Here is a 26,549-nt window from a genome sequence, read left to right as displayed (position 1 = left end):
AAATAAATCAATAAATACGACTGAATGAATTTCATGTTATTATTATTAGTATTAGCGACCAAACATACTAACAAAATAAAATAAATAGAATAGATATGTACAAATAAAATAATAAATAAATAAATAAACAAATCAATAGAAGAAATAAATAGAAGAAATGAATAGAAGAAATAAATAAATAAATAGAATAAATGAATAAATAGCACAAATAAATAGATAAATAAATCAAATAAATCAATAAATACGACTGAATGAATTTCATGTTATTATTATTAGTATTAGCGACCAAACATACTAACAAAATAAAATAAATAGAATAGATATGTACAAATAAAATACATAAATAAATAAATAAACAAATCAATAGAAGAAATAAATAGAAGAAATGAATAGAAGAAATAAATAAATAAATAGAATAAATGAATAAATAGCACAAATAAATAGATAAATAAATCAAATAAATCAATAAATACGACTGAATGAATTTCATGTTATTATTATTAGTATTAGCGACCAAACATACTAACAAAATAAAATAAATAGAATAGATATGTACAAATAAAATAAATAAATAAATAAATAAATAAATCAATAGAAGAAATAAATAGAAGAAATGAATAGAAGAAATAAATAAATAAATAGAATAAATGAATAACTGTTATTATTATTAGTATTAGCGACCAAACATACTAACAAAATAAAATAAATAGAATAGATATGTACAAATAAAATAAATAAATAAATAGAACAAACAAACAAATAGAATAAATAAATAGAATAAATAAATAAATAGAATAAATAAATAAATAGAATAAATAGCATAATAAATAAATAGATAAATAAATCAAATAAATCAATAAATACGGCTGAATGAATTTATTATTATTATTATTAGTGAAGAGGAGCCCTCAGAGCCAACTTCGCCTCACGGCCCCCACAGGCCGCAGAAGAGAAGAGGGGGAGGGAGGGAGGGAGGAGGAGGGAATCCCCCCCCCCACCCCCGGAAGTCTCGCGAGAGGATGTGCAGCGGTGGGTTGGTGGTTTTTTTTTCCCGCGAAACCGAAGCGCGCGCGCGCGCTCTCCCTGAGGGAACCGCGTGGGGCCCGCCCCCCCCCCCCCAGATCTCGCGAGATTTGGGGCGGGCTGGAAATTGGCGCGCTGTTTGGGAGGGCGTGAGGGGCTCCCTCAGCTGAGAGCGACGGCGGGAGAGGGCGGCCGGGCCCGTCGCCTCAGGATGCCGGACCAGCGCCTCACGACCGGCCACGGTGAGGGGGCGGCGCCTACAGCCTCCTAGGCCTATGTACTGAGCGCCTCCGGGGGGGCAGAGCGCTGTACTGAGCGCTGGGGAGAGGACGGGTCCTCAGGATGAGGAGGAGAGGAAGGAGGGCTTTCCACAGAGGACGCGCTTCATGAATGCTAGTACTCATTCATTCATTCGTATTGAGCGCTTACCGCGTGCAGAGCACTGTGCTGAGCGCTTGGGAGAGGACGGGTCCTCAGGATGAGGAGGAGAGGAAGGATTGAATGAATGCGCTTTGCACACAGTAAGCGCTTAATAAATGCTATTATTATACATAGTGAGAGCTTAACAAATGCTATTATTATTACACAGAGTACGCGCTTCATAAATGCTATTATTCATTCATTCATTCGTATTTACTGAGCGCTTACTGCGTGCAGAGCACTGTACTGAGCGCTTGGGAGAGGACGGATCCTCAGGATGAGGAGGAGAGGAAGGAATCCTTTCCACAGAATACGCGCTTCATAAATGCTATTACTCATTCATTCATTCGTATTGAGTGCTTACTGTGTGCAGGGCACTGTACTGAGCGCTTGGGAGAGGACAGATCCTCAGGATGAGGAGGAGAGGAAGGAGTGGTTTGCACATAGTAAGCGCTTAGTAAATGCCATTACTCATTCATTCATTCGTATTGAGCGTTTACTGTGTGCAGAGCACTGTTCTGAGCGCTTGGGAGAGGACAGATCCTCAGGATGAGGAGGAGAGGGAGGACTGCTTTTCACAGAGTACGCGCTTCATAAATGCTATTATTCATTCATTCATTCGTATTTATTGAGCGCCTACCGTGGGCAGAGCACTGTTCTGAGCACTTGGGAGAGGACAGAGCCTCAGGATGAGGAGGAGAGGAAGGAGTGCTTTGCACATAGTAAGGGCTTAATACATGCTATTATTATTATTATAATTACACAGAGTAAGCGCTTAATAAATGCTATTACTCATTCATTCATTCGTATTGAGCGCTTACTGTGTGCAGAGCACTGTTCTGAGCGCTTGGGAGAGGACGGATCCTCAGGATGAGGAGGAGAGGGAGGACTGCTTTTCACAGAGTACGCGCTTCATAAATGCTATTATTCATTCATTCATTCGTATTTATTGAGCGCTTACCGTGGGCAGAGCACTGTGCTGAGCACTTGGGAGAGGACAGAGCCTCAGGATGAGGAGGAGAGGAAGGAGTGCTTTGCACATAGTAAGGGCTTAATACATGCTATTATTATTATTATAATTACACAGAGTAAGCGCTTAATAAATGCTATTACTCATTCATTCATTCGTATTGAGCGCTTACTGTGTGCAGAGCACTGTTCTGAGCGCTTGGGAGAGGACGGATCCTCAGGATGAGGAGGAGAGGGAGGACTGCTTTTCACAGAGTACGCGCTTCATAAATGCTATTATTCATTCATTCATTCGTATTTATTGAGCGCTTACCGTGGGCAGAGCACTGTGCTGAGCACTTGGGAGAGGACAGAGCCTCAGGATGAGGAGGAGAGGAAGGAGTGCTTTGCACATAGTAAGGGCTTAATACATGCTATTATTATTATTATTATAATTACACAGAGTAAGCGCTTAATAAATGCTATTACTCATTCATTCATTCGTATTGAGCGCTTACTGTGTGCAGAGCACTGTTCTGAGCGCTTGGGAGAGGACGGATCCTCAGGATGAGGAGGAGAGGGAGGACTGCTTTTCACAGAGTACGCGCTTCATAAATGCTATTATTCATTCATTCATTCGTATTTATTGAGCGCTTACCGTGGGCAGAGCACTGTGCTGAGCACTTGGGAGAGGACAGAGCCTCAGGATGAGGAGGAGAGGAAGGAGTGCTTTGCACATAGTAAGGGCTTAATACATGCTATTATTATTATAATTACACAGAGTAAGCGCTTAATAAATGCTATTACTCATTCATTCATTCGTATTGAGCGTTTACTGTGTGCAGAGCACTGTTCTGAGCGCTTGGGAGAGGACAGATCCTCAGGATGAGGAGGAGAGGGAGGACTGCTTTTCACAGAGTACGCGCTTCATAAATGCTATTATTCATTCATTCATTCGTATTTATTGAGCGCTTACCGTGGGCAGAGCACTGTTCTGAGCACTTGGGAGAGGACAGAGCCTCAGGATGAGGAGGAGAGGAAGGAGTGCTTTGCACATAGTAAGGGCTTAATACATGCTATTATTATTATTATAATTACAGAGTAAGCGCTTAATAAATGCTATTACTCATTCATTCATTCGTATTGAGCGCTTACTGTGTGCAGAGCACTGTTCTGAGCGCTTGGGAGAGGACGGATCCTCAGGATGAGGAGGAGAGGGAGGACTGCTTTTCACAGAGTACGTGCTTCATAAATGCTATTATTCATTCATTCATTCGTATTTATTGAGCGCCTACTGTGTGCAGAGCACTGTGCTGAGCGCTTGGGAGAGGACAGAGCCTCAGGATGAGGAGGAGAGGAAGGAGTGCTTTGCACATAGTAAGGGCTTAATACATGCTATTATTATTATTATAATTACACAGAGTAAGCGCTTAATAAATGCTATTACTCATTCATTCATTCGTATTGAGCGCTTACTGTGTGCAGAGCACTGTTCTGAGCGCTTGGGAGAGGACGGATCCTCAGGATGAGGAGGAGAGGGAGGACTGCTTTTCACAGAGTACGCGCTTCATAAATGCTATTATTCATTCATTCATTCGTATTTATTGAGCACCTACTGTGTGCAGAGCACTGTGCTGAGCGCTTGGGAGAGGACGGATCCTCAGGATGAGGAGAGGAAGGAGTGCTAAATACTATTATCATTACACATAGTAAGCGCTTAATATATGCTATTATTATTATAATTACACAGAGAACGCGCTTAATAAATGCTATTCATTCGTATTGAGCGCTTACCGTGTGCAGAGCACTGTACTGAGCGCTTGGGAGAGGACGGATCCTCAGGATGAGGAGGAGAGGAAGGAGTGCTTTTGCACATAGTAAGCGCTTAATACACGCTATTATACATAATAAGCGCTTAATAAATGCTACGATTATAATTACACATAGTACGCGCTTAATAAGTGCTATCATTCATTCATTCATTCGTATTTATTGAGCGCTTACTGTGTGCAGAGCACTGTTCTGAGCGCTTGGGAGAGGACGGATCCTCAGGATGAGGAGGAGAGGAGGGAGTGCTTTCCACAGAGTACGCGCTTCATAAATGCTATTATTCATTCATTCGTATTGAGCGCTTACCGTGTGCAGAGCACTGTTCTGAGTGCTTGGGAGAGGACGGATCCTCAGGATGAGGAGGAGAGGAAGGAGTGCTAAATACTATTATCATTACACATAGTAAGCGCTTAATACATGCTATTATTATTATGATAATTACACAGAGTACGCGCTTAATAAATGCTATTATTCGTATTGAGCGCTTACTGTGTGCAGAGCACTGTACTGAGCGCTTGGGAGAGGACGGATCCCTCAGGATGAGGAGGAAGGAGAGGAAGGACTGCTTTGCACATAGTAAGCGCTTCATAAATGCTATTATTATTATTACACATAGTAAGCGCTTCATAAATGCTATTATTCATTCATTAATTCGTATTTATTGAGCGCTTACTGTGTGCAGGGCACTGTACTGAGCGCTTGGGAGAGGACGGATCCCTCAGGATGAGGAGGAGAGGAAGGAGTGCTTTGCACAGAGGACGCGCTTCATAAATGCTATTATTATTATTACACATAGTAAGCGCTTCATAAATGCTATTATTCATTCATTAATTCGTATTTATTGAGCGCTTACTGTGTGCAGAGCACTGTACTGAGCGCTTGGGAGAGGACGGATCCTCAGGATGAGGAGGAGAGGAAGGAGTGCTAAATACTATTATCATTACACGTAGTAAGCGCTTAATACATGCTATTATTATTATAATTACACAGAGTACGCGCTTAATAAATGCTATTATTCGTATTGAGCGCTTACTGTGTGCAGGGCACTGTACTGAGCGCTTGGGAGAGGACGGATCCTCAGGATGAGGAGGAGAGGAAGGAGTGCTTTTGCACATAGTAAGCGCTTAATACACGCTATTATACATAATAAGCGCTTAATAAATGCTACGATTATAATTACACATAGTACGCGCTTAATAAGTGCTATCATTCATTCATTCATTCGTATTTATTGAGCGCTTACGGTGTGCAGAGCACTGTACTGAGCGCTTGGGAGAGGACGGGTCCTCAGGATGAGGAGGAGAGGAAGGAGTGATTTGCACATAGTGCGCGCCTCATAAATGCTATTCATTCATTCGTATTTATTGAGCGCTTACTGTGTGCAGAGCACTGTACTGAGCGCTTGGGTGAGGACGGATCCTCAGGATGAGGAGAGGAAGGAGTGCTTTGCACATAGTAAGCGCTTCATAAAGGCTATTATTACATATAGTAAGGGCTTAATAAATGCTATCATTATTATTACACATAGTAAGCGCTTAATACATGCTATTATAATTACACAGAGTACGCGCTTCATAAATGCTATTATTCATTCATTCATTCATTCGTATTGAGCGCTTACGGTGTGCAGAGCACTGTTCTGAGCGCTTGGGAGAGGACCGATCCTCAGGATGAGGAGGAGAGGAAGGTGTGCTTTTGCACATAGTAAGCGCTTAATACATGCTATTATACATAATAAGTGCTTAATAAATGCTATTATTATAATTACACAGAGTACACGCTTAATAAATGCTATTATTCATTCATTCGTATTGAGTGCTTACGGTGTGCAGAGCACTGTTCTGAGCACTTGGGAGAGGTCAGATCCTCAGGATGAGGAGGAGAAGGAGGAGTGCTTTGCACATAGTGCGCGCTTCATAAATGCTGTTATTCATTCACTCATTCGTATTTATTGAGTGCTTACCGTGTGCAGAGCACTGTTCTGAGCGCTTGGGAGAGGACAGATCCTCAGGATGAGGAGGAGAGGAAGGATTGAATGAATGCGCTTTGCACATAGTAAGCGCTTAATAAATGCTATTATTATACATAGTGAGCGCTTAATAAATACTATTATTATTACACAGAGTACGCGCTTAATAAATGCTATTATTCATTCATTCATTCTTATTTACTGAGACCTTACTGCGTGCAGAGCACTGTACTGAGCGCTTGGGAGAGGACGGATCCTCAGGATGAGGAGGAGAGGAAGGAGTGCTTTCCACAGAATACGCGCTTCATAAATGCTATTACTCATTCATTCATTCATATTGAGTGCTTACTGTGTGCAGGGCACTGTACTGAGTGCTTGGGAGAGGACAGATCCTCAGGATGAGGAGAGGAAGGAGTGCTTTGCACATAGTACGTGCTTCATAAATGCCATTATTCATTCATTCATTCGTATTTATTGAGCGCTTACTGTGTGCAGAGCACTGTTTTGAGCGCTTGGGAGAGGACAGATCCTCAGGATGAATAGAGAGGAAGGAGTGCTTTGCACATAGTACGCGCTTCATAAATGGTATTATTCATTCGTATTTATTGAGCGCTTACTGTGTGCAGAGCACTGTGCTGAGCGCTTGGGAGAGGACAGATCCTCAGGATGAGGAGGAGAGGAAGGAGTGCTTTGCACATAGTATGCGCTTCATAAATGCTATTATCTATTCATTCGTATTGAGCGCTTACTGTGTGCAGAGCACTGTACTGAGCGCTTGGGAGAGGAGGAGGATTATTATTACACAGAGTACGCGCTTCATAAATGCTATTATTCATTCGTATTTATTGAGCGCTTACTGTGTGCAGAGCACTGTGCTGAGCGCTTGGGAGAGGACAGATCCTCAGGATGAGGAGGAGAGAAAGGAGTGCTTTGCACATAGTAAGCGCTTAATAAATGCTATTATTATTACATATAGTAAGTGCTTAATAAATGCTATTATTATTACATATAGTAAAAGCTAAATACATGCTATTATAATTACAGAGTACGCGCTTAATAAATGCTATTATTCATTCATTTGTATTGAGTGCTTACTGTGTGCAGAGCACTGTACTGAGCGCTTGGGAGAGGACAGATCCTCAGGATGAGGAGGAGAGGAAGGAGTGCTTTGCACATAGTACGCGCTTCTTAAATGCTATTATTCACTCATTCATTCGTATTGAGCGCTTACTGTGTGCAGAGCACTGTACTAAGCGCTTGGGAGAGGACGGATCCTCAGGATGAGGAGGAAGGAGAGGAAGGACTGCTTTGCACATAGTAAGCGCTTCATAAATGGTATGATTCATTCATTCATTCATATTTATTGAGCGCTTACCGTGTGCAGAGCACTGTACTGAGCGCTTGGGAGAGGACAGATCCTCAGGATGAGGAGGAGAGGAAGGAGTGCTTTGCACATAGTACGCACTAAATAAATGCTATTATTCATTCATTCATTCGTATTTATTGAGCGCTTACCGTGTGCAGAGCACTGGTCTGAGAGCTTGGGAGAGGACAGATCCTCAGGATGAGGAGGAGAGGAAGGAGTGCTTTGCACATAGTACGCGCTTCTTAAATGCTATTATTCACTCATTCATTCGTATTGAGCGCTTACTGTGTGCAGAGCACTGTACTAAGCGCTTGGGAGAGGACGGATCCTCAGGATGAGGAGGAAGGAGAGGAAGGACTGCTTTGCACATAGTAAGCGCTTCATAAATGCTATGATTCATTCATTCATTCATATTTATTGAGCGCTTACCGTGTGCAGAGCACTGTACTGAGCGCTTGGGAGAGGACAGATCCTCAGGATGAGGAGGAGAGGAAGGAGTGCTTTGCACATAGTACGCACTAAATAAATGCTATTATTCATTCATTCATTCGTATTTATTGAGCGCTTACCGTGTGCAGAGCACTGGTCTGAGAGCTTGGGAGAGGACAGATCCTCAGGATGAGGAGGAGAGGAAGGAGTGCTTTGCACATAGTGCGCGCTTCATAAATGCTGTTATTCATTCACCCATTCATTCGTATTTATTGAGCGCTTACTGTGTGCAGAGCACTGTACTGAGCGCTTGGGAGAGGACGGGTCCTCAGGATGAGGAGGAGAGGAAGGAGTGCTTTGCACATAGTACGCGCTTCATAAATGCTATTATTCATTCACTCATTCATTCGTATTTAGCGCTTATGGTGTGCAGAGCAATGTACTGAGCGCTTGGGAGAGGACAGATCCTCAGAATGAGGAGGAGAGGAAGGAGTGCTTTGCACGTAGTGCGTGCTTCATAAATGCTATTTTTATTCATTCATTCATTCATGTTTATTGAGCACTTACTGTGTGCAGAGCACTATACTGAGCGCTTGGGAGAGGACGGGTCCTCAGGATGAGGAGGAGAGGAAGGAGTGCTTTGCACATACTAAGCGCTTAATAAATGCTTTTATTCATTAATTCATTCGTATTTATTGAGCGCTTACTGTGTGCAGAGCACTGTACTGAGCGCTTGGGAGAGGACAGATCCTCAGGATGAGGAGAGGAAGGAGTGCTTTGCACATAGTAAGCACTTAATAAATGCTACTATTATTATTGTTACACGTAGTAAGCGCTTAATAAATGCTATTATTATTATTACAAATAGTATGTGCATAATAAATGCTATTCATTCATTCATATTTATTGAGCGCTTACTGTGTGCAGAGCACTGTACTGAGCGCTTGGGAGAGGATGGATCCTCAGGATGAGGAGAGGGAGTGCTTTGTACATAGTACGTGCTTAATAAATGCTATTATTTATTGATTCATTTGTATTTATTGAGTGCTTACTGTGTGCAGAGCACTGTTCTGAGCGCTTGGGAGAGGACAGATCCTCCGAATGAGGAGGAGAGGAAGGAGTGCTTTGCACATAGTAAGCGTTTAATAAATGCTATTATTCATTCACTCATTCATTCGTATTTATTGAGCGCTTACTGTGTGCAGAGCACTGTACTGAGTGCTTGGGAGAGGACAGATCCTCAGGATGAGGAGGAGAGGAAGGAGTGCTTTGCACATAGTATGCGCTTCATAAATGCTATTATTCATTCATTCATTCATATTTGAGCGCTTACTGTGGGCAGAGCACTGTTCTGAGCGCTTGGGAGAGGACAGATCCTCAGGATGAGGAGGAGAGGAAAGAGTGCTTTGCACATAGTAAGTATTTAATAAATGCTATTATTCATTCACTCATTCATTCGTATTGAGCGCTTACGGTGTGCAGAGCAATGTACTGAGCGCTTGGGAGAGGACAAATCCTCAGGATGAGGAGGAGAGGAAGGAGTGCTTTGCACATAGTATGCGCTGAATAAATACTATTATTATTGTTACACATAGTTAGCGCTTAATAAATCCTATTATTATTGCACATAGTATGCACTTAAATACTATTCATTCATTCGTATTGAGCGCTTACTGTGTGCAGAGCACTGTACTGAGCGCTTGGGAGAGGACAGATCCTCAGGATGAGGAGGAGAGGAAGGAGTGCTTTGCACATAGTACATGCTTAATAAATGCTATTATTCATTCATTCATTCGTATTTATTGAGCGCTTACTGTGTGCAGAGCATTGTACTGAGCACTTGGGAAGTCCAAGTTGGCAACATCTAGACACGGTCCCAACCCACCAGCGGGCTCACAGTCTAGAAGGGGGAGACGTACAACAAGACATATTAACAAAATAAACAGAATAAATATGTACTAATAAAATAAATAGAGTAATAAATATATGCAAACATATCTACAGGTGCTGTGGGGAGGGGAAGAGGAGGAAGGGGGTCAACCAGTAGAGCCGGTCCCGACCCAACAACAGCCTCACATTCTGCAATAATAATAATAATGGTATTTACTAAGCGCTTACCATGTGTAATAATAATAACAATAATGATATTAATTAATTCATTCAATCGTATTTATTGAGCGCTTACTGTGCAGAGCACTGTACTAAGCGCTTGGGAAGGACAAGTTGGCAACATATAGTGACGATCCCTACCCAACAGTGGGCTCACAGTCTAGAAGGGGGAGACAGAACAAAACAAAACAGTAACAAAATAAATAGAATAAATAGGTACAAATTAATTAAATAAATAAATAGAGTAATAGCATTTATTAAGCGCTTACTATGTGCAAAGCATTCCTTCCTCTCCTCCTCAACCCCCCTTACCTCCTTCCCCTCCCCACAGCACCTGTATATATGTACATATGTATGTACATATTTATTACTCTATTTTACTTGTACATATTTATTCTATTTATTTTATTTTGTTAGTATGTTTGGTTTTGTTCTCTGTTTCCCCCTTCTAGACTGTGAGCCCACTGTTGGGTAGGGACCGTCTCTAAATGTTGCCAACTTGTACTTCCCAAGCACTTAGTACGCTGCTCTGCACACAGTAAGCGCTCAGTAAATACGATTGAATGAATGAATGTTTGTACATGTTGCGCTATTTTACTTGTACATATTTATTCTATTTATTTTATTTTGTTAATGTTTTGTTTTGTTGTCTGTCCCGCCCTTCTAGAGTGTGAGCCTGCTGTTGAGTAGGGACCATCTCTAGATGTTGCCAACTTGAACTTCCCAAGCGCTTAGTACGGTGCTCTGCATACAGTAGCGCTCAATAAATATGAATGAATGAATAATAGCATTTATTAAGCTCATACTATGTATAATAATAGTAGCATGTATTAAGCGCTTACTATGTGCAAAGCACTCCTTCCTCTCCTCCTCATCCCCCCGCCTTACCTCCTTCCCCTCCTCACAGCACCTGTATCTATATTTGTACAGATTTATCACTCTATTTATTTTACTTGTACATATTTATTCTATTTATTTTATTTTGTTAGTACGTTTTGTTTTGTTGTCTGTCTCCCTATTCTAGCCTGTGAGCCCGCTGTTGGGTAGGGACCGTCTCTAGATGTTAATAATAATAGTAATGATGGCATTTATTAAGCGTTTACTATGTGCAAAGCACTGGGGAGGTTACAAGGTGATCATGTTGTCCCACAAGGGGCTTACAGTCTTAATCCCCATTTTACAGATGAGGTCACTGAGGCACAGAGAAGTTAAGTGACTTGCCCAAAGTCACATAGCTGACAACTGTCAGAGTCAGCATTCGAACCCATGACCTCTGACTCCAAAGCCCTGGCTCTTTCCGCTGAACCACGCTGCTTCTCTATAATAATGATGGTATTTATTAAGCGCCTACTATGTGCAAAGCACTGTTCTAAGTGCTGGGGAAGATACAAGGAGATTAGGTTGTCCCACGGGGGGCTCACAGTCTTAATCCCCATTTTACAGATGAGGGAACTGAGGCCCAGAGAAGTGAATTGCCCAAAGTCACACAGCTGACAAGTGGCAGAGCCGGGATTTGAACCTAAGACCTCTGCCTCCAAAGCCCAGGCTCTTTCCATTGAGCCACGCTGCTTCCAAGCTCTTAGTCCAGTGCTCTGCACACAGTAAGCGCTCAATAAATACGATTGAATGAATGAATGTTTGTACATATTTATTACTCTATTTTACCTGTACATATTTATTCTATTTATTTCATTTTGTTAATTTGTTTTGTTGTCTGTCTCCCCCTTCTAGACTGAGCCCGCTGTTGGGTAGGGACTGTCTCTATATGTTGCCAACTTGTACTTCCCAAGCGCTTAGTATGTGCTCTGCACACAGTAAGCGCTCAGTAAATATGATGAATGAATGAATGAATGTTCTAAGTGCTGGAGAGGTTACAAGGTGATCAGGTTGTCCCACGTGGGGCTCACAGTCTTAATCCCCATTTTACAGATGAGGGAACTGAGGCCCAGAGAAGTGAATGACTTGCCCAAAGTCACACAGCTGACAATTGGCAGAGTCGGGATTTGTACCCATGACCTGTGACTCCCAAGCCTGTGCTCTTTCCATTGAGCCACGCTGCTCATTAAATAATAATGATGGCATAGAATAATAATAATGGCATTTATTAAGCACTTACTATGTGCAAAGCACTGTTCTAAGCGCTGGGGAGGTTACAAGGTGATCAGATTGTCCCACGGGGGCTCACAGTCTTCATCCCCATTTTACAGATGAGGGAACTGAGGCCCAGAGAAGTGAAGTGACTTGCCCAAAGTCACACAGCTGACAGTTGGCGGAGCCGGAATTTGAACCCATGACCTCTGACTCCAAAGCCCGTGCCCTTTCCACTGAGCCATGCTGCTTCTACAAGGGGGAGACAGATGACAAAATGTGGAGACAGCTGTCAAAATCGTCAGAATAAATAGAATTTACCCTCTAAGCATATTATTAACAAAATAAATAGAGTAGTAAATACCTACAAGTAAATACAGCAATCTGTACAAATATATACAAGTGCTGTGGGGAGGGGAAGGAGGTAGGGCCGGGGGATTCATTAGTTCAGTCGTATTTATTGAGCGCTTACTGTGTGCAGAGCACTGTACTAAGCGCTTGGGAAGTACAAGTTGGCAACATCCTTCCCCTCCCCACAGCACCTGTATATATGTATATACGTTTGTACGCATTTATTACTCTATTTTATTTTGTTAATATGTTTTGTTTTGTTCTCTGTCTCCCCCTTCTAGACTGTGAGCCCACTGTTGGGTAGGGGCCGTCTCTATATGTTGCCAACTTGTGCTTTCCAAGCGCTTAGTACAGTGTTCTGCACACAGTAAACGCTCAATAAATCCCCCCAGGCTCGTCCCCATCCCGCCCCCCACACATACACAAACTCCTTCTAGACTGTGAGCCCGCTGTTGGGTAGGGACTGTCTCTATATGTTGCCAACTTGTACTTCCCAAGCGCTTAGTACAGTGCTCTGCACACAGTAAGCGCTCAATAAATACGATTGAATGAATGAATCTAGAGACGGCCCCTACCCAACAACGGGCTCACAAGTCTACAAGGGGGAAATAGATGACAAAATATGGATACAGCTGTCAGAATCATCAGAATTAATAGAATTACGGCTCTAGGCACATTGTTAACAAAATAAATGGAGTAGTAAATGCGTACAAGTAAAATAAATGGAGCAAATCTGTACGAATATGATGATGATGGCATTTATTAAGCGCTTACTATATCCAAAGCACTGTTCTATACAAGTGCTGTGGGGAGGGGAAGGAGGTAGGGCGGGGGGGATTCATTCATTCAATCACTTATTGAGTGCTTACTGTGTGCAAAGCCCTGTACTAAGCGCTTGGGAAGTACAAGTTGGCAACATCTAGAGACGGTCCCTACCCAGCAGCGGGCTCACAGTCTAGAAGGGGGAGACAGACAACAAAACAAAACATATTAACAAAATAAAATAAACAGAATAGTAAGTATGTACAAGTAAAATAGAGTAATAAATCTGTGCAATGGGATGGGGAGGAGAGGAAAAAGGGGGCTCAGTCTGGGAAGGCCTCCTGGAGGAGGTGAGCTCTCAGTAATTATAATAATTTTGGTATTTGTTAAGCGCTTACTATGTGGAAAGCACTGTTTTAAGCGCTGGGGAGGTTACAAGGTGATCAGGTTGTCCCACGGGGGGCTCACAGTCTTCATCCCCATTTAACAGTTGAGTGAACTGAGGCCCAGAGAAGTGAAGTGACTTGCCCAAAGTCTCACAGCTGACAAGTGGCAGAGCTGGGATGTGAACCCATGACCTCTGACACCAAAGCCTGTGCTTTTTCCATTGAGCCACACTGCTTCTCATAAAATAATAATGATGGCATATAATAATAATGGCATTTATTAAGCACTTACTGTGTGCAAAGCACTGTTCTAAGCGCTGGGGTGGTTACAAGGTGATCAGGTTGTCCCACGGGGGGCTCACAGTCTTCATCCCCATTTTACAGCTGAGGGAACTGAGGCCCAGAGAAGTGAAGTGACTTTCCCAAAGTCACACAGCTGACAGTTGGCGGAGCTGGGATTTGAACCCATGACCTCTGACTCCAAAGCCCATGCTCTTTCCACTGAGCCACGCTGCTTTAACAAAATAGAGTAGTAAATATGTACATGTAAAATAAATAGAGTAATAAATCTGTACAAATGTATACAAGTGCTGTGGGGAGGGGAAGGAGGTAGGGCAGAGGGGGGGATGGGGAGGGGGAGAGGAAAAAGGGGGCTCAGGGTGGGAAGGCTTCCTGGAGGAGGTGGGCTCTCAGTAGGGCTTTGAAGGGAGGAAGAGAGTTAGTTTGGCGGATGTGTGGATCCTCTCTGACCCTTGCAGGACCAGAGAGGGGCTGGGGGCTCCGGAGGGACAGATCCTGCAAAAGCGACCACCCGCCCTCATGCACCCCCCCTTTCATTCATTCATTCATTCATTCATATTCATTCAGTCGTATTCCGCCACTTTCATTCATTCAGTCGTATTTACTGAGCGCTTACCGTGTGCAGAGCACTGTACTAAGCGCTTGGGAAGTACAAGTTGGCAACAGATAGAGACGGTCCCTACCCAACAGCGGGCTCACTTATCGGCTGTGTGACATTGGGCAAGTCACTTAACTTCTCTGTGCCTCAGTTACCTCATCTTTCATTCATTCATTCAGTCGTATTTATTGAGCACTTACTGTGTGCAAAGCACTGTACTAAGCGCTTGGGAAAGTAGAAGTCGGCAACATATAGGGACGGTCCCTACCCAATAACGGGCTCACCGTCTAGAAGTGGGAGACAGACACCAAAACAAATGGGCATTAAGACTGTAAGTCCCACGGGGGGACAACTTAAGCGCTTAGTACAGTGCTCTGCACACAGCGCTCAATAAATACGATTGATGATGAACTTGATCACCTTGTATCCCCCCAGTGCTTAGAATATTGCTTTGTACATAGTAAGTGCTTAACAAATACCGTGATTATGATTATGATTATTATTATTGAGCACTTACTATACTGGTATACTATACTATACCATCATCATTAGACTTTGGGCAAGTCACAACTTCTCTGTGCTTTAGTTACCTCATCTGTAAAATGGGGGTGAAGGCTCTGAGCCCCACGTGGGACAATCTGATTACCTTGGATCTACTCCAGCACTTAGATCAGTGCTTGGCACATAGTAAGCGCTTAACACATACCGTCATTATTATTATTATTATTATTATTATTATTATTATTATTATTATTATGCACTTCCTGTGTGCAGAGCACTGGACTAAGTGCTTGGAAAGTGCAAATCATCAACGGATAGAGACGGTCCCAACCCAACAACGGGCTCACAGTCTGCGACTTCGTCTGTGGTGATGATCTCAGAACATCCTAGAGACAACTCCCCCACCCTAATTCAAACTTAATAATAATGATGGTACTTGTTAAGCGCTTACTATGTGCCAAGCACTGATCTAAGCGCTGGGGTAGATCCAAGGTAATCAGATTGTCCCACATGGGGCTCAGAGCCTTCACCCCCGTTTTACAGATGAGGTAACTAAGGCACAGAGAAGTTGTGACTTGCCCAAAGTCTAATGATGATGGTATTTGTTAAGCGCTTACTATATGCCAAGCACTGTTCTAAGCGCTGGGGTAGATCCAGGGTCATCAGGTTGTTCCACCTGGGGCTGACAATCTTAATCCCCATTTTACAGATAAGCGAACTGAGGCACAAAGAAATTGTGACTTGCCCACCCCCTCCCCATCCCCCCTGCCTTACCTCCTTCCCCCTCCGCACAGCACCTGTATATATCTATATATATGTTTGTATGTATTACTCTATTTTATTTGTACATATTTATTCTATTTTATTTTGTTAATATGTTTTGTTGTCTGTCTCACCCTTCTAGACTGTGAGCCCGCTGTTGGGTAGGGACCATCTCTATATATTGCCAACTTGTACTTCCCAAGCGCTTAGTACAGTGCTCTGCAAACAGTAAGCACTCAATAAATACGATTGAATGAATGAATAATGATGTAGGTATCTGTTAAGCGCTTACTATATGCCAAGCACTGTTCTTAGCACTGAGGTAGATCCAAGATCAGCGCTTAGAACAGTGCTTGCCACATAGTAAGCACTTAACAAATACCAACATTATTATTATCCAAGGTAATCAGATTGTCCCACGTGGGGCTCACAGTTTTCATCCCCATTTTACAGATGAGGGAACTGAGGCACAGAGAAGTTAAGTGACTTCCCCAAAGTCTAATGATGTTGGTATTTGTTAGGCACTTACTATATGCCAAGCACTGTTCTAAGCACTGGGGAAGGTACAAGGTCATCAAGTTATCCCACCTGGGGCTCACAGTCTTAATCCCCATTTTACAGATGAGGGAACTGAGGCACAGACAAGTGAAGTGACTTGCCCAAAGTCACACAGCTGATAAGTGGGGGAGCAGGGTTTAGAACCCACCACCTCTGACGCCCAAGCCCATCCATGCTGCTTCACAAGAGTTTGTTTTTGGGGGTTTTTTTAGGCAGGTGCCCTTAAGTTGCACCCGGCTCCTCCCTGTTCCCATGTGGAAAAGGCCCCACAGCATTCACCCTTTAACCCCTGGAGCCACACACTAATGTTCAAGCGCTTACAACAGTGCTCGGCACATAGCACGTAACAAATGCCATCATCATTATTATTATTATTAAATGGGGATGCCCTGCCAATGAACAGGCTCGCATGGACGTGTTTTTGACCTAAGAAGGTGTCCCAAGAGGTGGGGGTTGCTTTTGGTATGACTGGATTGTGTGTTAGGACGGGAATCATCATCATCGTATTTATTGAGCGCTTACTATGTGCAGAGCACTGTACTGAGCGCTTGGGAAGTACAAATTGGCAACATATAGAGACAGTCCCTACCCAACAGTGGGCTCACAGTCTAAAAGGGGGAGACAGAGAACAAAGCCAAACATACTAACAAAATAAAATAAATAGAATAGATATGTACAAGTAAAATAAATAGAGTAGTAAATATGTACAAACATATATACATATATACAGGTGCTGTGGGGAAGGGAAGGAGGTAAGATGGGGGGGAGGGGCAGACCCTGAACGGGGAAAAGTGCGGTACCTTCAACGGGTCGAGCTGGAGGAGATACTGTGTTGTAGGTGGAGCGGCAGAGATGGACGAGCAACCCGAAGCCTCAGTGATCACCCCGTCCATGCTGGAAGAGGAGGAACAACTGGAAGCAGCTGGACTGGAGAAGGAGCGAAAGATGCTGGAAAAGGTAATCCTGAGGACCTGCGTCTCAGAAACAGCGGGGCTCAGTGGAAAGAGCCCGGGCTTGGGAGTCAGAGGTCATGGCGCTTAGTACAGTGCTCCAAGCGCTCTGCACACAGTAAGCGCTCAGTAAATACGATTGATTGATGGATTGATGGATTCTAATCCCAGCTCTGCCACTTGTCAGCTGTGTGCAGGCAAGTCACTTCACTTCTCTGGGCCTCAGTTCCCTCTTCTGTAAAATGGGGATTAAGACTGTGAGCCCCACGTGGGACAACCCGATTGTCTTGTATCCCCCGTAGCACTTGGAACGCTGCTTGGCACATAGTAAGCGCTTAACAAATACCGTCATTATTATTATTATTTGCTGCCCATATCTTTGCCCTGTTCTACGGAAGCAGAAGTTGCTCGCAGGTGGATCCTGTGCTTTCTGTTTAGTTCCACACCAACCCCCCGCCTCCCACCCCTAGTTTTTTTGTAAAATCGGCTGCATTTCCGCCATTATTTAATATGATTTAAGCGTGCCTTTTCTAAATTTAGAAATATAACTTGTGGCATAAATTCTCCATCCCAAATATTTCAAATGCAAGAGAAGTGCACGTATTGAAGGATGCATTATGTTTTGATGGTGGGTGTTTTTCCGTTATGATTTTTGTTTCTTTTTTCATCATCATCATCAATCGTATTTATTGAGCGCTTACTATGCGCAGAGCACTGTACTAAGCGCTTGGGAAGTACAAATTGGCAACATATAGAGACAGTCCCTACCCAACAGTGGGCTTACAGTCTGAAAGGGGGAGACAGAGAACAAAACCAAACATACTAACAAAATAAAATGAATAGAATAGAATAGAATAGGGAGGTAAGATTTTTTGCATGTGTAGATGGTTCTGTGATTCATTCATTCAGTCGGTCGTATTTATTGAGCGCTTACTGTGTGCAGAGCACTGTACTAAGCACTTGGGAAGTACAAGTTGGCAACATCTAGAGACGGTCCCTACCCAACAACGGGCTCACAGTCTAGAAGGGGGATATTGAATGTGTTATTGTGATACTGAATCTTGGTTGAGAATGGGAGGTGGGAAAAGTGGAATGTGAAGGGGAATTGGGGAACCCAAAGGCTCTTTGAGTCAGGATTAAAACCAAAAGTTGGAAGCCCATTTACTTTTTTTCTGCTTCATTTGATCTGCTTTAAACTGTGTTCTAAATTACAGGTTTTATGGCACTGCATTCTAAGGCAGATAATAATTGCCTAATCTTCTACATATAAATAAACATCCTTAAATTATTAATTTTTTTTGTTTCTGGGAGGACTTGGGCGGACAGGGATTGGGAATAAAAAGTCAAATGTATAGGTAACATTGGCCAAGAGGTGCCCAGAAGGGGGCTCCTAGATAATTGTGGTGTTTGTTAAAGCACATACTGTGTTTAAAGCATGAGGAGCAGCATGACCCTAGTGGATAGAGCCAAGGACCCAAAATCAATCAATCAATTGTATTTATTGAGCGCTTACTGTGTGCAGAGCACTGTACTAAGCGCTTGGTAAGCGCAAAAGTCAAGAGGACCTGGGTTCTAACCCTGGCTCCGCCACTTGTCTGCAGTGTGACTTTGGGCAAGTCACTTTGCTTCTCTGAGCCTCAGTTACCGCATCTGTAAAATGGGGATTGAGACTGTGAGCCCCATGAGGGACATGGGCTGTTGCCTCGGTTACTGCATCTGTGAAATAGGGCTTTGACTGAGCCCCATGTGGGAAAATGTCTATGTCCAACCTGATTAGCTTGTATCTGGCACTGTTTAAGCACTGGGGTCGATACAGTGTAAGCAGATCGGACACTTTCTTTCCCAGACGTGGTTCAGTCCATTTTACAAATGAGTTAACTGAAGCACCGAGAAATTAAGTGACTTATCTAAGGTCCCACATCAAGCAAGTGGCAGAGTGGGATTAGAACACAGGTCTCCGATTCCCAGACTTGTGTTCTTTCCACTACGCCATGCAGCCTTTCAGTTTTCAGCCATGGTCTAGAGTGGAGTAGGGGGAGAGGATTCAGTTTTACATTAAAGTAGGGAGGTGTAACACTGGGCAACATGAATGTTGATAGCCACCAATTCACTCTGCACTAAACTCCCCATTTGGGAGGGGGGCACAAGATCAGTCCTAAGGTATCTTTCTCTCCAAAATCAAACATTTTTTATGGTATTTATTAAGTGCTTACTACATGCCAGGCATTGTACTAAGCTCTGGGGATAGATACAAGGTAATCAGGTTGGACATAGTCCCTGTCTCACCTGGGGCTCAGTATTAATCCCTGTTTTTACAGTTGAGATAACTCAGGCGCAGAGAAGTTGTGACTAACCCACGGTCACACAACAGATAAGGCCAGAGCCAGGATTAGAATCCAAGTCCTTCTGATTCCCAGATCCCCCCCCCCCCCCCACTCTAACCATTAGGCCATGCGCTGCTTCTGAAGCTTTGAAGAGCCTGTGACAGTTCTTGTTTTTAATGAATGCATTTAATCATAGGTTTCAATGAAGAGTTAGGGTCACATATTAAAAAGATTATTTTGCATCAAGTGGTATGGCTCATAGACATTTGGGGATATAAAGGTGCATAGAAAGTAGTTGGGTAGTTCACTGGATTTTGATGGATTACATTGATGGAGTATGGGTCAGGTGAAGACTGAGTTACTGTAAGGACATCGAGTCCTCGTTCTCTTCCAGATCCCTGGTTATTTCCTTTCACTCACAATTCCTCAAGAAAGACCTTATACTTCAAGGTACTTTGAATAAATGGGCTAATCACAGTTTATGGAGTCAAACCATTCTGCTAAATTTAACTAGTCAGCTCCCAATCAGGGTAAACTAGTGCACTTCTATGGAGGATGGTGAGAGGAGAAAGTGGGTGTTGACTGCTTTTATTTTTACAACTCATTTCGTAGCAGTAAGGGATGTAGGTTTTGGTAGAGTATCTTTGGCTTTGTGACAGAAAGTGAGTGCTTAATAGGTGGTTTTGGTTTTGACTTATGAGTAATATTGGGAGTTCAGCACTCATTGCGACTTTCAGAGTAGAATAAAGAAAAGACCCGCTTATTGGATGAACAATTGTGTTCTTTCAAGTTTGCCCTTTTTTATCATTACCTCTGCAGGCACTTTTAAACGAGTGATTTGCTTGTTGACAGTCATTCATTCTAGTGGAGAAGAGATGAGTTCATACTGGTAATTCTTTTGGACTAGAAATAGGAATATGTGTGCACATGCTGATAGGTATTTTCATATCAGATTATTCATTGACCCTGAAGGAAAGTATGACTCACAGTCAAGAATGTCTGTTATCCCATCTGGTGGGGATTTGTGAGTGAGTCAGGAGTATTATGCAGTATTCAGTCCTGAGGAAGTAATGGTGAGCCGGAAAGATCTGCATAACTTCCATGCTAATGAAACCAAGAAGAGGGACGGGAGTTATCTGCAGGTTGTCTTATTTAACCCTGAGAACTGAAGAAAGGGGTTTTAGTCAATCAGTATTTACGGAGCGCAGAGCCCTGTACTAAAGGCTTGGAAGAGTGCAACATGGAAGACAAGATTTCTGTCCTCGGGAAGAAGAGTGGAGACTGTGAGCTCCTTGTGGGCAGGAAATATGTCTACCAACTGTTGTATTTTACCATCCCAAGTGCTCAACAAATTACTTACAAATTACTTAATCATATTAACATGTCTCCCCCTCTACACTGTAAACTCGTTATGGGCAGGGAGATTGTCTGCTAATTCTGTTCTATTGTACTCTCCTAAGAGCTTAGTACAGTGCTCTGCACATAGTAAATGCTCAATAAATGCCATTGATTGGAAAATGGGTATATAGGTAAGCAGTGCTTAAGTAGAAGAGTATGCAAGTCACTTATTTCCGGAATGTGCAAATCACATGCAGTCAATATGCAGATTTCCAAAGTGGTTGGTGAGATAGTGTCTGTGATGTTGAGGTGATAGGAGGATATGACCTGGGGACAGGAAAATTTTACTGGGAAAAGGCTCCTGTATTGGGTGTGATTTCCTGGAGTCTCAAATAATGTTGGTATTTGTTAAGTGCTTACTATGTGCAAAGCACTGTTCTAAGCACTGGGAGGAACACAAGGAGATGAGGTTGTCCCATGTGGGGCTCACAACTAGTAGACTAAAGCTTCAAAAATCAAGTCTCTTGATCTGTAACTCTGTTTAGCAAGTTAGATGGCTTCCTTCCCTCTCCCAGAACCATCCCGCTCTGCAACATAATAATGATAGCATTTATTAAGCGCTTACTATGTGCAAAGCACTGCTCTAAGCGCTGGACATGGAGGATATTGTCTTGGTTCCCAACCCTGTTGCTCCATGATCGCAGGGCCAGTTAGAGACAGGTCTGGACCCAGAGACTGCTGCTGAAAGGAGTGGAGTTGGCCCTCTAGTCTGGACCAGCTTGGAATTGGAGCCTGAACTCTCCTTTGTAGTTATTTGCCTTCTTATAGTATCCTGGAACCTGCCTTCAAACTTTAAATCATTCCTTTCCTCTCCCTTTCCTCTCTTAATTCCCAGATCAAGGCTCACCTTCATCTTGGTGTTAACCCTACCCATTTACAGGGCCCCAACAAAATCCATGATTTCCTTCTATGTTTGCCTCTATTCCTCTGCAGACTAAGTTCTCCAAGCTTTGTCAGTACCATTTTTTAGATTATGTCTATAAAACTGTTTAGGGGTTCAATAAAATGTTTGGTGGTGATGAGGATGACACAGTAGATTCTTCCCCAACTTCATTGACTTTTTTATTTCTTTTGTCTTAAACGTATTGGCATTCCTCTAAATCAGTCAGTCAAGTGGTATTTGAGTGCTTATGCTCTGGGAATCCAGCTGAGTAAACAAAGACTACTATCTTTTGTAATCTGCTGAACAGTTATTGCTTTTAATGTCTTCAGTAGCGGTTCAGTCAATGGTATTTATTGTTATCATTGTTTATTTTCACCGTCAACATAAAGAACATGCAGTTTTAACTGAGAATGCTTAATGTGTGAACCTATTGTTTAATTAAAAAGTTTTGATGTAAGTTGTAGTGAACGCTTGACCCTGAATAACTGAACTAAAGAAATTCTAAAGAAATGCATTTCCTTGTACAAATACTACTTATTCAAAATATACTTAAAGAAGCAGACTTTCTTCTTGTGTTAACTGACGAATTAGCTTTCCAAAAGGTAGATTCCAGTTCTTTGTCTCTATGCGCCGTTTGTCCCAAATGGTTGCCTTTCCTGGGATATTGAGATGCTGGCAGAGCATTTCAGCCTCTTTTAGCTATCTTCATTTGAAATGTAAGTCAGCGTGGAATGTAACCATTTGTAATCTCAAGGTTAGAAACTTCTGTAAAATGTGTTTTATTATCCCATCTCGCACTAAGATTTTCAGTTCCTTTATTAGGATATGAATCTTCATTCCAAGTCTTTCCTGGGGTGGTGTCAATCTGGGAGTTTACAGCAAGCTAAAGCTGCACTGGAGGCTATTTTGTTTTAAGCCTGTTCTTGAGGCAAGCCTGACCTGGAACCTCCAAGGGAAGCTGGGGGTCACTCTAGTTCAGGGGTGTCCATGATTGGGAACACCTGGGAAGCCTTCCAGGGTTTTGAGGAGTGATTTAACTAGCCCTTATAGTCCTGGCTCTGTTTTTCTGAGAGGCCCTCCACCTCTTTTACTGTTGTGAGTTTTCTCCGCCACAGAAACTGCTATTTTCACACCAAGACTGACAGCACAGCAGAAGCAGCCACACCATGATGGGAAATCCTGGGGGCCCACTTTCAGTGTGTGGTTATTCAGCTCTTTATCACTGCTTGTACTTCCTCTGCCCTGCCCTAACTGCCTCTAGATGTGTTGTCCAAAAAATGCGGTAGATTTTCTGGCAGTGCACTAGGACCATATGTCTCAGAAACTCATGAAACAGAAGTAGAATGTCCTCTTCCCTTCCCACTCCCTCTCGCTACAAGCCCCCCCTTCCCGTGTGGCTGAGTTTAGGTTTGTTCTGCGTGACACCTTGCGCTGCCTGGCTCCAAATCACGTTGGTGCTGACTCAATCTCTGAACCACACACAATCTTATCGTTAATATTTAGTGAGCATCTACTGTATGAATAGCGCTACACTAATAATAGTAGTAATGATAGCATTTAGTAAGCGCTTACTATGTGCAAAGCACTGTTCTAAGCGCTGGGGAGGTTACAAGGTGGTGAGGTTGTCCCACGGGAGGCTCACTAGGCAGTAGAAGACAGTTCCTGCCCATGAAAAGTCTACATTCTAATGGAGGAGGCAGGCAGACATATAATTCATGTAAGTGGAAAGGAAAAGGAAAACTGATGCAGCTGATAACAAAAATAATCAAATTAATAAACAGAATATGTAATCTGATAAGCTTGTAAGTGCTGAATTCTTTTAAGTGATCAAGGACCAGGAAGAGGGAGAGAGATCAGGTTCCTGGAATTCACGCCTTCATTTCCAACAGATGACCTCTCCCCAGAGAAGCAGCGTGGCTTAATGGAAAGAGCATGGGCTTGGGAGTCAGAGGTCATGGGTTCTAATCCCGGCTCCGCTGCTTGTCAGCTGTGTGACCTTGGGCAAGTCACTTAACTTCTCTGGGCCTCAGTTCCCTCATCTGTAAAACGGGGATGAAGACTGTGAGCCCCACGTGGGACAATCTGATTACCTTGTACCCACCCCAGCACTTAGAACAGTGCTTGGCACATAATAAGTGCTTAACAAATACCAACATTATTATTATTATCTTCATAGCTTCTCAAGAAGCCTTTTCTGATTAGCCTCTCACCGATCCACTCTATTTCCACTCTCTCCCGTGTCATCTGTTCATTTAGGTTGTGTCCCCTAAGAACACTCATATTCAACCCACCCCAACAAAACTTGTGAACATACCGTTATACTCTGTTATCATTATTAATGGTATTGAGCATTTACTGTGTACAGAGCATTGTACTAAGCATATGAGAGTACAAAACCACAAAGTTGCCCACAGTGAGCTTACAGTCTAAAGAAGTTTATAGTCTAATTTATTTTACTGCCCATCTCCCTCATTAGATTGTACACTCTTCCAAGCACTTAGTACAATACACTGCCCACAGTAAGCATTCAATTATGTATGACTGACTGACCTTTAATTAAAGGTTTTTTTGTGCTTTAATTTGAACCAGACTGGGTATGGAAGAAATTTTGAAAAATTTAATATGATATTCAGCTCACATACATTTTAGGCTATGTTATCTTGGAAAAGGAAAAGTTTATAAATGTTTTACTTATAATAATGATGGCATTTATTAAGTGCTTACTATGTGCAAAGCACTGTTCTAAGCACTGAGGAGGTTACAAGGTGATCAGGTTGTCCCACGGGGGGCTCACAGCTTTAATCCCCATTTTACAGATGAGGTAACTGAGGCCCAGAGAAGTTAAGTGACTTTCCCGAAGTCATACAGCTGACGGTTGGCGGAGTCAGGATTTGAACTCTGACCTCTGACTCCAAAGCCCGGGCTCTTTCCACGGAGCCACGCCGCTTCTCCCACTGAGCCACGCCGTTTCTCATAAAATACAGGTTTTATATTCCTAATTAGGCAGAAAAAGTATTTTATGTCTAAAATCAGTTGAGTGAATTTATTTAAATTATCTTGTGTAACGCCACTAAAGTTGGATCGTCCCTCCCATGCAGAGGAACACATTTTCTAGATATAAAGACCCTATTAATAAAGTATGGCATATATATTAATAACTCCATGCCAAAGCCATGATACAAATCCATGGTAGATAGTAATAGTAATAATAATTGTGGCGTGTGTTAAGCGCTTGCTATGTGCCTAAGCACTTCTAAGTGCTTAGTACAGTGCTCTGCACACAGTGAGCGCTCAGTAAATACAATTGAATGAATGAATACTAAGCACTGGAGTAGATACAAGATAATCAGATCCCAAATGGGACTCAGGAGTTTAATGGGGAGGGAGGACAGGTATTGAACCCACGCTCTTTCCACCAGGCTTTTATGTCTGACTCAATTCCTGTTCCGCATGGGGCTCGCTGTCACCCGATTTTCCCTTTTATTCAACCCTTTTCCTGCATAAGGTAAAGGAGACGAGAAGTTGAATATTTTTTGAAGTTGTTCGTAGAACTGTGCCATCTGGGAAGAGGGCTTTCCTTGCACTTCTGTCTGCTTAAGGGGAAATAGCTAGAGAATATGCCCCAGGGGAATGTGCATCTAGTGGGCTTTTTGGCCCTGCTCCCTTTGGGACATCCATCAGTCAATAGTATTTATTGAGCACTTTGTTAAGAACACTAGACTAAACGTTTGGTGGAGTAGAGTTAGTTGAATGATCCCTCCCCTCAAGGAGTTTACAGCAACATAGTGTAGTGGTCCTGGGTTCTAATCCCGGCTCTGCCACTTGTCTGCTATGTGACCTTGGGCAAGTCTCTTCACTTCTCTTGGCCTCAGTTACCTCATCTGTAAAATAATTGAGACTGTGAACCCCACATGGGAAAGGGACTGTTTCCAACTCAATTTGCTTGTATCTACCCCAGGACTTAGTACAGTGCCTGGCACATAGAAAATGCTTAACCAATACCATTATTATTATTATTATCATTGTTATTACAGACTAATGGGGAGACACACTAAAATTACAGGTAGGGGGAAGCGATAGAGTTTAAAGATGTATACAAAAATGTAGCAGGCTTCTGAGAGTACCCAAGTGCTTAGGTGACATTAAATTGTTGAATTGACAGGCTGGGAAATAAGTAATAAAACTAATTGTGATATTTGTTAGGTACTTACTATCGACAAGAATTAAAGTAACCACGAGGGTGAGTATAAGATAATCAGACACAGTTCCTGTCCCACATGGGCTCACAGTCTTAGAGGAAGGGGAACAGGATGGGGATATCAATCAATCAGTGGTATTTATTGAACGCTTACTAATGTGGAGAAAACTACCAAGAGTTTAGGAGAGAACAATATAACAGAATTAACAGACGCATTTCCTGCCCTTAACGAGCTTACAGTCTACAGAGGTTATGAAAAATTAATGGTGGAAGGCCTCCTGGTGATATAATTTCAGAAAGGCCTTGAAAATGGGGAGAACAGTGGTCTGCCAGATAGTGGGGAGGGAATTCCAGGTGGAAGGGAGATTGGCAGCAAGAGAGACGGAAAGGGAACTC

General features: G+C 42.8%; 1 protein-coding gene across 1 annotated transcript in view; it reads left to right on the top strand.

Annotated features, from left to right (window-relative positions):
* The first annotated feature begins 1,189 nt into the window (after positions 1 to 1,189).
* The window catches only part of HELLS (helicase, lymphoid specific), a 65,896-nt gene continuing 40,536 nt past the window's right edge, over positions 1,190 to 26,549 (top strand). The window contains exons 1-2 of the mRNA XM_038743678.1: positions 1,190 to 1,265; positions 17,239 to 17,357. Of these exons, the coding sequence (XP_038599606.1) occupies positions 1,235 to 1,265; positions 17,239 to 17,357 (150 nt within the window). The 5' untranslated portion in view covers positions 1,190 to 1,234. The remainder of the gene's footprint in view (positions 1,266 to 17,238; positions 17,358 to 26,549) is intronic.

This window comes from Tachyglossus aculeatus, chromosome 3 (assembly GCF_015852505.1).
Source record: "Tachyglossus aculeatus isolate mTacAcu1 chromosome 3, mTacAcu1.pri, whole genome shotgun sequence".
NCBI lineage: Eukaryota > Metazoa > Chordata > Mammalia > Monotremata > Tachyglossidae > Tachyglossus > Tachyglossus aculeatus.
This window is presented reverse-complemented; position numbering and strand designations above follow the sequence as displayed.